This window comes from Mesocricetus auratus, unplaced genomic scaffold (assembly GCF_017639785.1).
Source record: "Mesocricetus auratus isolate SY011 unplaced genomic scaffold, BCM_Maur_2.0 Super-Scaffold_100004, whole genome shotgun sequence".
NCBI classification, from domain to species: domain Eukaryota; kingdom Metazoa; phylum Chordata; class Mammalia; order Rodentia; family Cricetidae; genus Mesocricetus; species Mesocricetus auratus.
In genome coordinates, this window is record NW_024429189.1 from 21,881,813 (window position 1) to 21,898,105 (window position 16,293).

At 43.1% G+C, this 16,293-nt stretch overlaps 1 protein-coding gene across 4 annotated transcripts in view; it reads right to left on the bottom strand.

Annotated features, from left to right (window-relative positions):
- Cacnb4 (calcium voltage-gated channel auxiliary subunit beta 4) overlaps positions 1–16,293 on the bottom strand; it is a 247,654-nt gene that overhangs the window by 115,174 nt on the left and 116,187 nt on the right. The window contains exons 1-2 of one of the 4 annotated variants that reach the window (XM_005068962.4): positions 12,410–12,729; positions 10,342–10,502 (exon numbers count right to left, since the gene is read on the bottom strand). The exons of 2 other annotated variants lie outside the window; for them this stretch is intronic. In XM_005068962.4, coding sequence (XP_005069019.1) covers positions 10,342–10,347 — 6 coding nt within the window. In that variant the 5' untranslated portion in view covers positions 10,348–10,502; positions 12,410–12,729. Of the gene's footprint in view, positions 1–10,341; positions 10,503–12,409; positions 12,730–16,293 lie in introns of those variants that run through there. One more of the 4 variants, XM_005068961.4, reaches the window with a different exon arrangement.

A 16,293-nucleotide genomic window follows, 5' to 3' on the forward strand; every position in this document is an offset into this window, starting at 1 on the left:
ACTGCTGGCTGCCAGCTTCCCCACCCCCATTATGGACTCTCCCTATAGAACCATAGGCCAAAATAAACTATTACATAAATGATGTTTGTTTGGTTTTTTGTTTGTTTGTTTTATGTTTTATGAGACAGAGTTTCTCTGAATTGTTTTGGAGCCTGTCCTGGAACTCGCTCAGTAGACCAGGCTGGCCTCGAACTCACAGAGATCCACCTGCCTCTGCCTCTCCAGTGCTGGGATTAAAGGCATGCGTCACCAATGTCCGGCTATAAATGGTGTTTTATGACAGCAAGAGAAAAGAACTGGATATAGTGAGTGACATTTTTTATGACACAATTACATAGTACAGCCAGTATGTCACCCAAGTTATGAAAAAGAAACAACTGGAATGCAAAATATATGTAGCACATTGTTAGGTGTCATAGTCAGATAACATTTGCCTTAATATTACTTGTACTTTTTAATTACACGTGTGAGATATGTGCACATTTACTGATATTTTTCTAAATTCCCATGTTTGTCAATGCATCGGGAAAAGGACTGAAGAATGCCCAATGAATTAATGATTGTTAGCAGTAGGGAGGAAACAGGTTAGGAGGTTCTCAGAGAGATGAATTATTCCCACTACCAAGCTTCATGTTAATTAACTTTTTCTAAAATATCTCACTTTGCTGAGTTAGAGATATAAACTGTTTTAGAACTTAGTACTAGATTATGCACAAGTGAAGTAAAAAACACTGCCAATAAAACTACAAGGCATCATTATTTTTAAGATATAACTCTTAGTTAGATATGTTAAACATGAAAAACTATGTGTAAGAATCTATAGAATACAATGTACTCCTTATAAATGTCTGAGAGGAAATTTACCACTGGTGCTCTAAGAATGTGCATACTAGATCTAGAAGAGATGATTCTGTAGTTAAAACTATTGCTGCTCTCATAGAGGACCCAGGCTCAGTTCCCAGAACCCACATCAGACGTTTTACAGCCGCCTGTGACTTCAGTGCCAAGGCATTGGTCACCCTCTGGCCTCTTCATACCTGCATGAACGTGGTGCACATAAACTCATGGAGGCATATAGACGTACACGTAAGAAAACAAATACATCTTTTTATAAAACATATGTATTAGGTTTTATGTAACCACACTTTTGGTTTTCAGTTAACTAATGATGAAACTTGACCATCAGAGGTACTTTCTGTTGAAACCTGACACAGGCACAGCCTCTCTGGCCTGTGCAGGTTTACTCCATACGCTACTCAGCAATCTCGCAGCACTTCACAGGGCCACGGACATCATGATGATTAAAATGCCCTGTGTTTTCTCAATTTATCAACTTTACTTAATTCCAGTACTGTAGTCATACTCATGCGATCAAATGGGAGATGATTTGAAAATGTAAACAGTAAGCTATTAATTCCATCACTTGGATCAATAGAGCCAATGAATCACAAAGGTACCAAGATATTAATCTCTGAGACATCATTTGAAACTGATGATAATGATTCTTTGGAAATAGACAAGGGAACCAATATGTTTAACCACTAACTATTTTCACATAATACTCACCCTATTTCCTATTGTCATATGTGACAAAATTTTGCTGTAACTCCAACTTTATTCAATCAGAATTCAAGGGAATACCTGAGAGACTGAGCTCAAGTCAAGATTTCCATTTTTATACTATGCCTTTGACCTTATCATAAAACCTAAGTACGCTGGGCACAGTTACTTTTAAAAGGAGTGACTGATTCTTAAAAGGAATCAATGTCTCCTAGAACTTACTACACTTTCGGGGTTTTCCATTTAGTTAATTATTGGCTTTAGAACATCCCTGACAATAACAATAATGAACAGAAGAAACTTTTACAAAGGAGTAAAATATTTTTAAAAGTATTCTTAGATAGACATGGTGGTGAACATCTCCCATCTTAGTACTTAGGATTTCAGATCCTCACTCAAATATCAGCTAATGCTTATATATACTGTATCTTATTGTGATAAAAGTCATGTCAATCACAAAATAGTTATTCTAAACACCATGCATGCCTACACTCTTAATGTACAGCTTAGACACCTTCGTTGGAAGGAAAGATGACTTAGAGTGCAATTCCCTTTCCTTGATTGTCTGAAAGCCTAGGAGGAACTCACTTCTCACCAAGCTTTTGCTCTTTGCTGTTCTTAGGGCTGACACTCAAGTGTTCCCAGCTCAGACTGCTGAGAGACACAAGTATGACACAGGAAGGGGACGCAAATGAGCAATAGACAAAGTCCCTTTGTTGGCTTCTAGAATTAAAGTCTTAAAACATTTGCTTCCACAAAGAGTAGTCTTCCCCCAAAACATGCACCAAACACACTTGCTTCTTTTAAAGATTCTGGAAGAATCAAACATGCAGATTTGAAGCCCACACATCGACACCTTACTCAGGTCTTACATAATGCCATGGTAATTGATCCTTTCAGAAAGCAAATGGTACACGGTGGCATTTGTATCCCAAAGGAAGAAATGCTTACCCACAAACAGAACGTGATTTTAGATGCAGAAAAATATCTTAGAGATGATCTAATCAAATTTCAATTTGTATGAGGAAAATTGAGGCATAGGGAGATAAGGTGCCTGTCCCAAGTCACCGTTAATAAAATGCAAGGCCAACACCTTCAAATCCTGATATTCTTTCAATGATACTCTATCACCTCCTTTTCCAAAACAAGATGTGAAGTCATTGTAAGATCTTAGGAGAGCAGTGAATCTTCTACCTGTCATTCTGCATATGGTTCTGCATTACTGCTAACTTTTCTAGAGAACAACTTGCCAGAATGTGAGGACGTACACACAGACATGGAGTCACAAGAATGTATTCTAAAGATCTGGGGGAATCACTATAAAAATTTCTGCAAGAGTACTAGAAATAAACTTAAGTTCGTCGTAGGAATTTGTATGGTATGAGGCATACTTCATTTGGGGAAATATGTGGTGTGTGTGTGTGTGTGCGTGTATAGAATACATATGATGTGTATTAATACTTATATACATATTAAGAGCTTTATACATATTAAACAACTTAGTTTTTGAAACCACCAATAAATCATTTCATTTTGTTTCATTGTTGTTGGAGCTACAGAGACAAGGAAATCAAGGCACAGAAAGCTAAGAAACATGCCTTACTCAAACTCCTCATCTCAGTACCCAGGGAGCTATTTGGAAGAGGGGCCAGAAAGACTATAAGAGCCAAAGGAACGGCATCTTCCACACATAACAGGACAGATACACATGTGAGCTCACACAGTGTGGCAGAGTACACAAGGCCTATACAATTTCAAATAAGCTAAAACTCCCAGCATGGAAGAGGGAAATGGGACACAAGTTCACTCTCAACCAAAAAGCTGCCTTCAATTGTTATTTTCTGGGAAAGAGAAACACGGTTTTCTTCAGTGGAGTGCCACTGGGTGTATTTACCACACTCCAGGGCAGGCCCCAGAAGCACTGGTTCATCACCAGACAGAATCCATGGTTATTTTGGGTTTTGTTTGTTTGTTATGGCATTTTTTGTTTTATTATATTTCTGTTGGTTTGGATTTTTGAGGGGGGAGAAACATGAAGTTGGGTGGGTAGAGAATCTAGGAATTGGGAGACAGGAAAGAATATGACCACGATATAATATATTAAAAAAATAAAAAAAGAAAGAAACATACTAGGGAGAAGGCTAAGAAGTGGGGAGCTAGACACAACCCCAGGAGCTCTGGAAGGGAGCTCCCCTTTCAATCGTAACATTATTAGACTGCAGTGTTGTCTGATAAGGTAAAAAATTAAAAAGCAAACTTTACATTTTTGTAGCTGCCACCTATGCTCAGTATAAAAGAAAACAATTAAGTTTTACAAATAATTAAGAATACCAAGGAGCACTTTAAGCTACAGCCATATCACACACCACAAGGCTGGTGAGAGCCCCAACCCTGGGGATCAGCATCGCTTCCCTGAGGATGCTCAAGCTAAAGAGAAGAGTGAGATTAAGATGTAAGAGGAACTGCTAAAAGGCAAAATCAGAGCGCTGCCGTCTGCAGTCTACACCACCAGGCTTTCAACTAGGGGCTGCCAGCATTCACATCGGGGTACAGCCTTCATTGCCATTCCCATGAATTCAAAGGCTAAAAGAAAGTCCAAATGCTCCCATTCACTTTACTTACTTGGGCTTTTTAAAGAGTCTCTCTTTATGGTCCAGGCTAGCCTTGAACTCACAATTCTCTGCCTTGCCCTTCTGGGTACTGGAATTACATGCATGACCTACTATCCCTGTTCAAAACATCCTGCTTTAAGTGTAAACCTTTTTAATAGCTTTCCAACAGATTAAAAGCAGGACGTGTGAGAGACTGACAGTGGAGGGGTAGCTGAATCAATGACTAAAACTGCACAGTGATGTTCTAAAGACCAGGTAAGTGTTGAGCAGAGCAGGCTCCGGTCTTAGCACTCACAAATGGCCTTGAGAGCCATCTGGGCTACCTTCTTTCTGTAAAGCCATATGTGCTGTAAAAACAGCAACAGTTTTCCCTCCGCCTCACACTCTCCAAAGTCTTTAAAGGTTCAAAACCCAGGTTATAAACATCTACAACTTCCTGTCTCTGCCATTATTTTATATTTTATACGAACTGTAAACTCTCATGGGTCTGCCCATTAAGCTGTGTCCTCAATCACCCCATCTTTTTTTTAAAATTTAAATTAGAAACAAGCTTGTTCTACATGTCAAACCCAGTTCCTTCTCCATCCTCTCCTCCCCTGCCCCCCACCAATCCCCTATCCCACCCCCTTCCTGCTCCCCAGGGAGGGTGAGGCCTTCCATGGAAGATCTTCAAAGTCTGTCATATCGTGCCCCATCTTTAATATGTAAGCCACATGCCTCTACTACACAGCTTTGGCAATGCAGGTTGCAATCCAGTGTGGAGTTGTGTAACTAAATTTGCCATCACCAAAAGTCTGGTAAAAGTTTCTGAACACCCACGACCAAAAGCATCGGGATCTAACATGTAGTGAACAGATGATGTCTACAGCAGCATACTCCCCTTTCCGTGGTGCAACCTGACTGCAGCCTTGAATGTAGCATTTCATACCACCATCATGCCGTTCAATGGCAAAGAAACTACATAAAACACCTCAACACAGATTCCAGACTATTGTACGTTAGAACCTGCAGTGTTTGGGTGGTACGTACAAAGTTACCTCCTCTGGTAAGAGAATAATAGTGTAATTACAGAAACCAAACTTTTAGTATGTTTCTACCATTATTCCTCAGCATGGAGGTTTCAATTAGGAGCACAGTGATAGAATTTTTTTACTGCAATGTGAAGTTGCTAATGGGTTTAATTTTTTAAAATTCACACAAATTTTAGCTTGGGATTGGAGTAGAATCTCCAATGATTTCTGAAATGGTACTGAATATACTTATGCCATTTTGTACTATATGTTTGTGCAAAGTGGATTCTCATCATTGGTAAGATCCAAATATTGGTCAACTCTGAAAATTTGTTCAAAATGCTCTATGTCCTGCAGCATCAAATGTTCCCCTATAATTTACTTGTTTTGTAAATTGTTTTATGTGTATGAGTATTTTGTTTGCATGTATGTCTCTGCACCACATGAGTGCCTGGTCCTACAAAGGCCGTTAAGAGGGCACTAGATCCCCTAGAACTGGAGTTAGAGGCAGATGTGAGCCACTGTGTATGTGATTGCTGGGAATCAAACCGAGGTCTTCTGGAGTAGCAGCAAGTACTTTTAAATGCTGAGCCACCTCTACACCCAAAATGTATCCTTCCTTCTTTCCTTCCTTCCTTCCTTTCTTCCTTCCTTCCCTCCTTCCTTCCTTCCTCTTTCCCTTCTTTCCTTTACTTATTCTATCTATCTATCTATCTATCTATCTATCTATCTATCTATCTATCTAATCTATTTGAGAAAGCATCTCCCTGTGTCGTCCTGGCTTTCCTGGAATGTACTATCCAAACAGGGTTGGCCTTGAACTCACCTGCCTCTGCCTCCCACATGCTAAGATTTAAGGCATGTGCTATTGTGCCCAGCTTAATTCTTTTGTATGAAAGTAAACTCCTTTCTGATCCACAGTGATGCAGATTTTCATAAAGACCCTTATGGGAAGATCCTTGAGGTTACACCTTTAGATGCTATAGAAAATGCAAAAACCAAGATCAGGTTCAGGAAGGATTTCCTCCTAATCTGCAAAGCCTTCTCTTTGCTGGTAAGCAGCTGGAAGATGCCACACTTTGTCTGACTGCAACATTCAAAAGGAGTGCCCCTTTCATCCTGTGTTGAGACTCGATGGTGGTGCCAAGAAAAGGAAGAAGTCTCCCAGCATCCCCAAGAGGACTAAGCAGAAGAGAAATTCTGTAAGGTGGATGAAAATGCAAAATGAGTTGCCTTTGGTAAGAGTATCCTGATGAATGCCATGCTGGAGATGTCATGCTCAGTCACTTTGACAGACATTTCTGTGGCAAGTGTTGTCTGACTTAACCTGTCCAACAAACCAGAAGACAAGTGATGGCATGATTCACAAAAAGATAGCAACCAAAACAAGTACATTCATCTAATTAGTATGCCAATTTGATCTAGTCTTTAAAAGATGGTGAAATTATATGTGTATCAAAGAAGTTGTCTTAAGTCTTTCTGAAGGTTTTTTGTCATTGTATGTGCATTATTGTGCATGTGTAGGCACATGGGGGGCAACTTTATGGGACCATTTCTCTCAATCCATCTTTATGTGGTTTCTGAGGTTTGAACTCAGACCATTAGGCTTGTATACTCAAATAAAGCGTTTTTACCTGCTGGGCCATCTTGCAAGCCCAAAAAAACTGAAAAGAAATGTCTTTATGATTTATTATCAGTAAATTCTTAAATTGCATGTATATTTTATATATTTATATGCCCAGGGTTGCATAAATGTTTTCCATGTAAAAAGGGGCCATTTTAAGGTGGCTGGTTAAAATTACTGCGTTCATAGCTCCTATGGCTGATACAAACATATTAAAAGCATCTAAGTCTGCCTACTTTTTTAATCAGAATTCAGATCTGTAGAGTTTGCTGGGTCTAATTTTTAATTCAACTCCACTGATATGTGAGTGAAATCATGGCATGATTATTATTTGAAAGGACAAGTGGGAGAGGCAAGACAAGATGAAAAGTGACAACCAGTGCAGTTATGTCCTTTATTCCTCTTTCAGGGGCCATGCTTACCTGGAGATGGGATGTTAAAAAGGAGATGGAGAACAGAATGACAAGGACTATCAACATAGTAATAAGAACCAATGGAAATGGAAAACTAATGCGGAGGCAAGTCTGTGGTCCCTTCACTTTATGATGGGTTTGCATGGTTACTGAGCATCACACAGATGCGGCATTTACTGAGGACATGTAATTGGAGTCATGGCACTATATCCTAAAACTCTGGACTCAATCTTACTAGGAACATGAAAAGACCCTCAAGGGGCTTCTTTGCCAGGGGGTAGACTTTGAGAGAACCGATCGATTCATAGGACTCTTATCTAATTAATGAAGTTACCTCCTTGTGGATTCATTATATAATGGCGTTATCAAGAAGTGGTAAAAGGAAGGAATTAGACCTACTTGGAGGAAGTAGGTCACAGACGCCATAGCCTGGTCCCTTCCTGTTTTCCTTTTTCTCTGCTTCTTATCCACCATAAGATGGAGAAGTTCCTCTGCTACGATTTGCTGCCACTATGATGTTCCATGCAAGCACATGAGGCCAAGAACCCTCCAAAACCTCGAGCCAAAACAAACTCCTTGAGCTATTCTCACAGGCACTTCATTTATACAATGCAAAAATAACTTACCACGACTTGTTATAATATAGAGAAGATAAACGCTGTAAGGAAAGAACACAGAAGCACCTGGACAAGGGTGATCGTTGAGATGTATACTTCCATCTGTCACCCCAAAGTGGAAAACTAACAAGAAGCTAGCAGGAGGGGCAAATTCCTGAGGTCTGGTCAAATTCAAGGAATTTCTCTCTCAGCATCATAACAATTTAATGTGAAAATCATTTCTATGCATGAAGCCATTAGAAAACCATCATTTGTGGTTATCGGAAAGAAGAAAAGGCTGTATTCGTCATGTACTTCACACACCTGGGTTACTACCACGCTATCTCAGCTGAGCGAAACAAGTTCATTTCTCAGTCAGACATCTCACACAAACTACAAGCATCTGATTTACTTCTCTAGCTAGTGGTGTCAAAATCCAGTCCTTAGACGCATCTACAAACCAGTTTCCATACTCTAGAAACGGACGGTGAAGACTTCCTGCCCCAGAAGGTGGTGTTCTGATCCACCAAAGCATAAAGGACTTGGTATCTCTAGAACATTTTTCTGAAGGTCCTTAAATAAATCAACCCCCTCTGTTTGAAGTTTATCTCCCTCCCTAAGAAGGACAAGGACATATCTTCATATACAAAACAACTCTGTGGCTCCTTTGAAAGAAGCAATCCTTCATTCTGAGGTAGAAGTGCGGCTTTTCAACCCTCCTGGGTATCTTTCTTCACATCAAAGGCAGTTCATTTTCCTTCTCCAAAACGTCTATGGTAGAAATACGCAATTCAGTATCAACCACCAATCAGCAAAGCATGATGTATATGCATGTGTGGATGAATACGATGTACAAGACTGCACGGAACACACGCACATGTGGGTGCACAGACATTTAGACACACATAGTTATACAGCTTATTGAAAACAAATAGTTTGAAAAGTTAACATATAGTTACCCTTAGAACAGTGTATAGCAATATAGATTTAGATACATGCTTTTATATATGCATTCAAACATAACATATAATAGGTACAATTTTCTTTCACTTTATATTTTGCCACTATAATCTCTCTAATGGTATTGATAACTACTTTATGTCTCCTTTCTGTGATTGAAAAATGTTCAAAGCCTGTGTTTTCCTCTGTAATAAGCGCTTTGAATTAAGACCTGATCATCTTTCTCCCTGAAAATGACCAAGTTTCCCCCCCTTCCAAATTTAAGCATCTGGGAACAGAAGAGCTTGGGTCACTAACCCTGGCTTCACCTTGCAAAGTACTCTGAGGATCTGTACTTCCTTTAAAATCATTCACAGTTCTATATGGTTATGCAAAGCACCATCTGCACAGACTGGTTCCAGGGTTAGCATGCTCCATACTTAGTCAAGTGAGGACTTAACGAACTAGCATGTAACACAGTAGCAGAGTGACAACAACCTATTCATGTGGATGTACATCGACAGCCGAAAGCAGCATGGTACAGTAAGCAGCGATCTGCGAGCAGTGGGTCCAGGTAAGCTTCTTTTTTACTCCCCTTAGTCATCCCTTTTAAAAAAGTGTTATTACTTGTATAATAACACCAGGACCTGCATTAATATGCACTGGAGCAGTAAAAGTAGGGTGCTGGGCAACACACAGAAGCCAGTCGCAGCCTGTGTAAGTGGCCTGGTGGCAGCGTGGACTCGTCTCGAGTACACACTCACTCACGTTAAAGTGACCCACAAAGTACTGTGGGGCTGTGGGTGACGCTTGCCTAGCATGCAAAAGCCCCTGGCTTTCATCCTCAGAAAAACCAAAAAATGTAGAGCAACGTGACAGTCTATGTGAATCTCCTGCTCTTATGAGAGACCTTGCTGGGGCCACTGAATGGGTTTTTTGTTGTTTTGTTTTGATTTGTTTTTTTTTTTGTATATTCTTATTATAACTGGGAATGATCCTGGCCTTTTTGCAATTTCTTGTAAATGGGAATGGTCCCCAGCCCTTGACTACCTTCCTGGAATCCAGAGCAGAAGTTAACAGACTTGCCCAAAAGGGCTCCTCAGGACTAACGAATCTGATGTGTCCATACTGAAATATGTTCCAGCATGCTCCTCTGTCCTTTCTTACATGCAGAGTAAGAGACAGAGTGTACAGCCTTCCGTCTAGAACCCTTCAAGGCTAATCTCCACCTGTGGGCCAGACTCTTAAGAAAAACTTCCTACCACAGTGCCAAAACCTCTCAGGCCACAGGGCTGAGACGGGCTCGCAGTGCATACTGACGCTGTATTCTCAGAGTAAAACAATCTGTCTCTAGGCAAGACGCTCTGTTACAGACACTCTGACATGCTGATCTCCATACACCCCACAAGGATCTGCAGTAGCATAGAATGGCGGCGGCTCCCCAGACCCCCCAGAGGAAGTGCCGTTCTGAGCGCTTAGTGCCTGTCGGTCCTTGGGTGGCGGCTGGTCTGGGTGAAGCATTCCGCGCCTATCGAGCAGAACCGTTCCACGAGTTCCTGCTCTGATCTGGGCAAAGCCCACACTTACAGCCATAAATGCATTGGCACTGAGAGGGACTGCTGAGGACGTGGCACTCCAGGTGTGGCTTTATCTGGCACTCCACCGGCTCAGCTATTTAGGCCTAGTCTTCTCCATTTGACTTGAAGCTCTGTTCACACCATCTTGGGTAACACAGCACATTATTCTTCCTTATAGAAACAAACAAACTCGAATGAGCATTCGGGGTCAGGTCAGCCCTCTGAACATCTCCGACTTCCCCCTCTGATTGATGTGCCATGGTTTTCACCCCACCCCCAAAAGCCTCCCAGACTCTCAACTGAGACCTGGCCAGATGCCTCCCTTCACTCCTTAGTCTGTCCACCTTGCTCACGTCCACAGATGAACACAGTCCCCAGGAGGCTCAGTCTGCTGGCCACCACTGAGTCACCGGGAACACAGCACTGCAGCACCTAACACTACCCGCCGTCAGCTGCAGCCTCAAGCCACCGTCCTCCTCACTTCCCACCCTGTAGGAAACTCAGCTGTCCTGAGAGGCTGGACCAAAAGGAAAACCAAATGTTTCTGTACTTATATGGCTCCCCTCTGACCCAGTGCGTCTGAAATTTACACAGTTCTGGAGAACAAGAAGCTGCACACATTAGTTCCTAGGCGGCTCGGCTGCTCACAGCAGCTGCTTTCTAAAAAGCATTTCTGGAAGAGAGAATACAAACTCCAGTCCACTTCAAAGCAACACTGCCCTGGTCTACAATCACGGTTGGAAAGAAAACTTACAACTCAAGAAGGCATCGCATGTTTTATAAGTGAGTGTGGGGACAGAGCGTAAGAACCAGTAAGGTCCCCCGAGGAACCCAGCTGGGAAGCCAGTGACTAAACTCAGCAGTTGTCTCTTCCATCTCTCAACCCTACCTGCAAAAATGGGCCTTCTTGACTTCAGCCCGCACACTATGGACTACCCTCCCCTGCGACCGTCTGGTCTTTTTGAAGCACACCGGGCGAGATGCAGAGAGAGTTTTCAGGAGAAGAAAACTAGAGTTAGGGTTTCAACTAGCACAGACAGGAAGGGAAATGGAAAGCCTTATCAGAACCAGGGCTGCTGCCTGTCCTGGACAGCAGTTGTGATACATACGTCTACACTGACGTATGCCATAGGGTTCTTTTTTTTTCTGTTATAATCTGTTTATTGGGTGATTTAGCCAGAGAACCTTATATAACACATTCCTGTTTTGAATGTGGCCACATGCATGACATTGCACTCATATAAAATTCAGACGCCCCACTGCATGTCCCATGGGCCACCCCGATCATCCTTCCTTGCAAGGTTTCCATGTAAGTGATGCAAAAACAGGTGCTACCACCGGCAATAGTAAAAAGAAGAACCCAGCCATCAGTTTTAACCTCTGTGCACACTGCACAGCATACTATGCTACAAATTTAGGGATTGCAGAAAATCCTTCCATCCTGATTGTAAATCGTTGCAGGGGGCTGAGCTCTCAGGGGGACAGGAGTCCAGTTCTCTAGGACCAAACACATGTGAGTTCACTCCGGTCCTCCAGGACATAGTGCAGGGACACCACCTCCCGCCTCTGCGCTGGAGTATTGTGTGCACGACCCTTGCATCTGATTTCCTTAACAAAGAAGCAGAGGAGACAGCACTGCTTGTCGGGCCAGTAAGCACATAATAACCGCTACAGCTGAGGACCTTCCATTCATGCTAGCTCAACAAACAGTGTTATTATATAATGAATGAGTCTTTCCCGTGAACCCTGTGACTGGAAAAAGCAGCACTTTCTGCACAGTTTAAACCAGTCTTCAAGGGGCAGTTACCCCTCATGAATCCAGCGTGGCCCTGGTCACACAGAAATCCCAACAATCTATTCTCATAGGTGGCTTTGCTATCAAGGTAATTCCCCTTCTGCTTGACAATAAATAATTTCAGTTAGCTGCAAACTACACAGAGAATACACAGCTGCCAGCAAGCACCCCAATGCTGTTGGCTTTCAGCTCCATGTTTCCTGCATTGCCTAAGAAATAGGAGGGGGGGAATGGGAGGAGGAAGAGGAGGAGAGAGGGAACCGGCTATCTATGAAATACTTACAGCCTCCGAGTCTTCAACTCCATGCAGGTACAAATTGTCATACATGGAGGTCTGATAATCCACAGCACCTCTTTTAAGGCAAAAACAAAATTGCTGCAGAGACCACAGCCAGAGCTAAAAAAGAAAAGGCCTCTTTTGGGAGAGCTGCGCCTGCTTTATCAATTGCTGTGAATTTACCAGGCAAGATGCTATTCATTCACATCATACAGGGTGAAGTTATCCCCAGAGGCAGCCCAGACCTGGCATCTTATCTGCCTCCCAAATACAGAGCATAAAAAGCAAAAGCCTTCCTCAACCACAGACTGGTGACAGAGCTAGGAAAGCAGCCTCTGATTGGCTCAGCTTCCCTGCTTCAGTCAGCTGAAGAGCCTTCCCTGGGAGAGTGGAGGGTGACTCCGAGCATCCTATCCAGCATAGAGATGCTTCCTGTTTCTCCTGTAGCATTAGTTCTACAACGAACACTTCGCAATATTGAAAAGGCTGTTTGAATGTTTGGGGGGGGGAGCTATCAGATGCTCGGAACACAGTCACTCATCCTCTTGATTCGATGTACAGTTGGAGGAGGGAGCAAAGGATGGATTTTATTTTTGACTATTCGTAAAGACAGGCATGCGGATACCAATCTCCACCCAACATCTGTATTCTGCAGAGGTGATTTAAGTTAAAGGGACACCAAGTCATACAGAAAATTTTAATCTCGGTGAAGGGAAGTGGATAAAATACAGATAGAAAGATTTGTGGCATTTCTATAGGAAAAGTTTTCAACATTTTCACTAGTCTCTCTCTCTGTCTTTGTCTCTCTGTCTCTCTCTGTTTTTCTCTGTGTGTCTGTCTCTCTCTCTGTCTCTCTCTGCTCTCTCTCTGCCTTACTAGCAAGATAACATGCCTGTGTTGCTAGTGGAGTCTGGAGAGGAAGCCAAAAACCTCACAACTTCTAGATGGAAAATTGAACATTCTTTTAGTTCGATTTGTTTAACACTCCTCTTTAAGTGACAGACTCAGTTTTTCTTAGAAGCCTTCACCTGCCTCCTGTACATAACCCTTTAACAGTCCAGAACAGCAATGGTTATTCTCCACAACCCCCTCCCCCTGCTCCCACACCATACTCACACCAACTATGACAAACTCAGGTGGGGGTCACCTGAGATGGAGTTTCCCCACTTACTTATGGTTGTCTGCTAACCAGTAATGGATTCCAGCCTGAACCAGGGAAATTGACAGCTCACCCTAAAAAGAACACAGGTAAATTTGCAAAGAAACTGGGCGAGGGGCAAACAGCATCATCTAGAGAAGCTGCACAAATCACTGGGGTAAGAAATAACCCTGAAACCCCACATCAGCTTTGCCACTAACTTGCCAGCTGACCTGGCTCAGTCGGTCATCACCTCTGTGGTTTTCGGTTTCTTCAGCTGCGACAATGAGGGAAGAAAGAATTCAGACAAGGAAACTTTGCAGGTCTAAAATGCAACATAAACATTTACCAGTGACAACCCTGCTTGGTCAGCCGGAAGGCGTTGGCTGCAGTTCATGGGTGCTCAGCAAGGAGTCACTGGCCCAGACCTGGGAAGGGAGATCAGCCTCCCAGCCTGTGTCTCTAAAAAGCCTTTAAGACTAGAGCAACAAACCGAGCCATCAAAAGTCACCCAAGAGCTACGGAGCTTAGGTACACACACCCATTCTTCCAGGTTTGTGATGACCCAGCCATTAATGGCTTCCAGTCACATTTGTGGATCTCAATACCTAATCACTTTCAAATCTAAAAGATGGCAAGGTGACCTGGCCCCTCCACGCTCCCTAGATGGCGAGTTCACACAGGACATTGGCTTTGAGTCTCTGCCTACCCAGAAGACAGTGGGAGAAGAGGTGTGTGCTCAACAGTTTGCACAGAGAATCCAGAGCTGGCTCCACCCACTGCTGTGTGCTGTTGCAGGACACTGGCCAGTGGCTCACCCAGCTCCCCAGAACACGAAACTGCTAGAGGACAGGGTTGGAGGAAGTCTAAGCTCAAACTCATGTCTCGGGTCTGGCTGTATTTTAATATAGTATCTTTAACTCCTTGAGAATGCCGTACAACGTATTTGTGTCTTTCCCTCCAACTCCACCCAGATCCAACTCCTACCTTCCCCTAACTTCAAAATATTGTTTTAATGAGCTTTGAAAATACTGCCATACAATGTTTTAGACAGAATATACAGAAAGTCAAGACAAGGTCTTTTTTTATTTCTCCTCAAATTCTACAAGATAGTTCCTTACTTTCCTACTTTGACCCAGAGTGTAGCCATTTCCTTATTATTTTTAAACAAGAATCAGTTAAAGGGAGAGAAAAGAAGTTGTCTGCTTTCAGAACTGACCAAAATGGGTGAAACACAATGCTCAACGGCTCCCCCACATCGAGCCGCCTCATGCACTACCTAGTAATGCTGACACAAAGTTTAAAAGGCGGTTGTAAAGAGCCGGGGCTTGCTTCACGTGCCACTTCCACAAGTCTGCCATCTGACTCGGGGTGGGGGCTTGTCAGCGCAGAAACCCTGAGTCAAGCACAGCAGTTGTGTTACTTCTCACACCCAGCTTGGGAAGGGCAAGTGGATGTGTAGCAGGACCAGGCTGCCTCTGCCTGTTTCCCATGAATCGGAGGTAAATGTGGGACGCAGAATCACTAGCCAATAAGGGACCCCAGAAGTCAGCCAAGCAAGGCGCTTTTTCCACTCAGAAAGGATAAATTGCTTTCTTCAAAGCCTGTATTCTATACGTGCTTTCTTGGCTTGCAGTATATGTGTTCTCTTCTTCCCCTTTCCTACCACCACCTCCTGAGTTCTGGGATTAGAGGCCCACACCATCACAACCAATTCTCCTTCCTCCAGGATGATGCTCTCCTTTCCACTTTCTGTGTGTATATGTGATGGATGAATGCGTGTGCACATGTGTGTGCATATGGAAGCCAGAGGTCATATTAGTTATTCTCCTTGGCTGTGCACACACACACAAACATGGTGACCTTTCTCTACTTCACCAGTAACATGCTCCCTGCCTCTCACTAGCTTGAATGCTTCATCATGGAGGGAGTTGGGGGCTGGGAGATGGCTCATTTCTTCTGCACAAGCATGAAGACCCAAACCCAGATCCCTAGCACCCATGTGAAAGATACAGTGTGTATCTGTAATCCCAGCACTGGGATGCAGGGGATATAGTAGGTCCCTGAAGCTGCAGTCAGTCAAGCCTGCCAAACTGGTGAGTTCTAGGTCTAGTGAGAGAACACCCGCACGCTCGCGCGCGCACGCGCGCACACACACACACACACACACACACACACACTAATAAAAACTAAATTTTAAAAGCCATTTGGTCACCCATAAACTGAGAGCTACAAACTGAACAACAGACTGAGAAGTCTGCCCCCTTCAGGATTGGAACCTATCCAACCTACAAGTCACCCAAAGGTCTCAGTCTAGTGTCTGGGTAGATTCCATAGTACAGAAGAATCTTGGTGAAGGACTTAGTTTTGGAACTCTCCCAAGAACTTAGGCATCAACAGAAAAAAGAACTTAGAACTGTAGGAGGACTTGTCCATCTCTGTCCCCAAATGCTCTGCCTGGATTAGAAGTCCTGAAAGGTCCCTTGAAGCCTCCTGTTTCACAGCATCTTAAGTCCCCAGCGTTTGATGAAGGAATGCAGCGAGTCTATTAGGTTCAAGTTCGGAGAGCCACATTTCAAGGGTATCCCCCACAGCAAAATGTGCAAAGAAACCAAGGACAGGACCCTCACGCTTTTGACTGTGAGCTTTCCAGGCTGAAAGAACGAGAGGAGAGACCCACTTCCTCCTGGTTTCCTACCTCAGACTAAACTGGGCTTACTGAGAAGCCCAGAGATTTGTATTGCATTGGAAT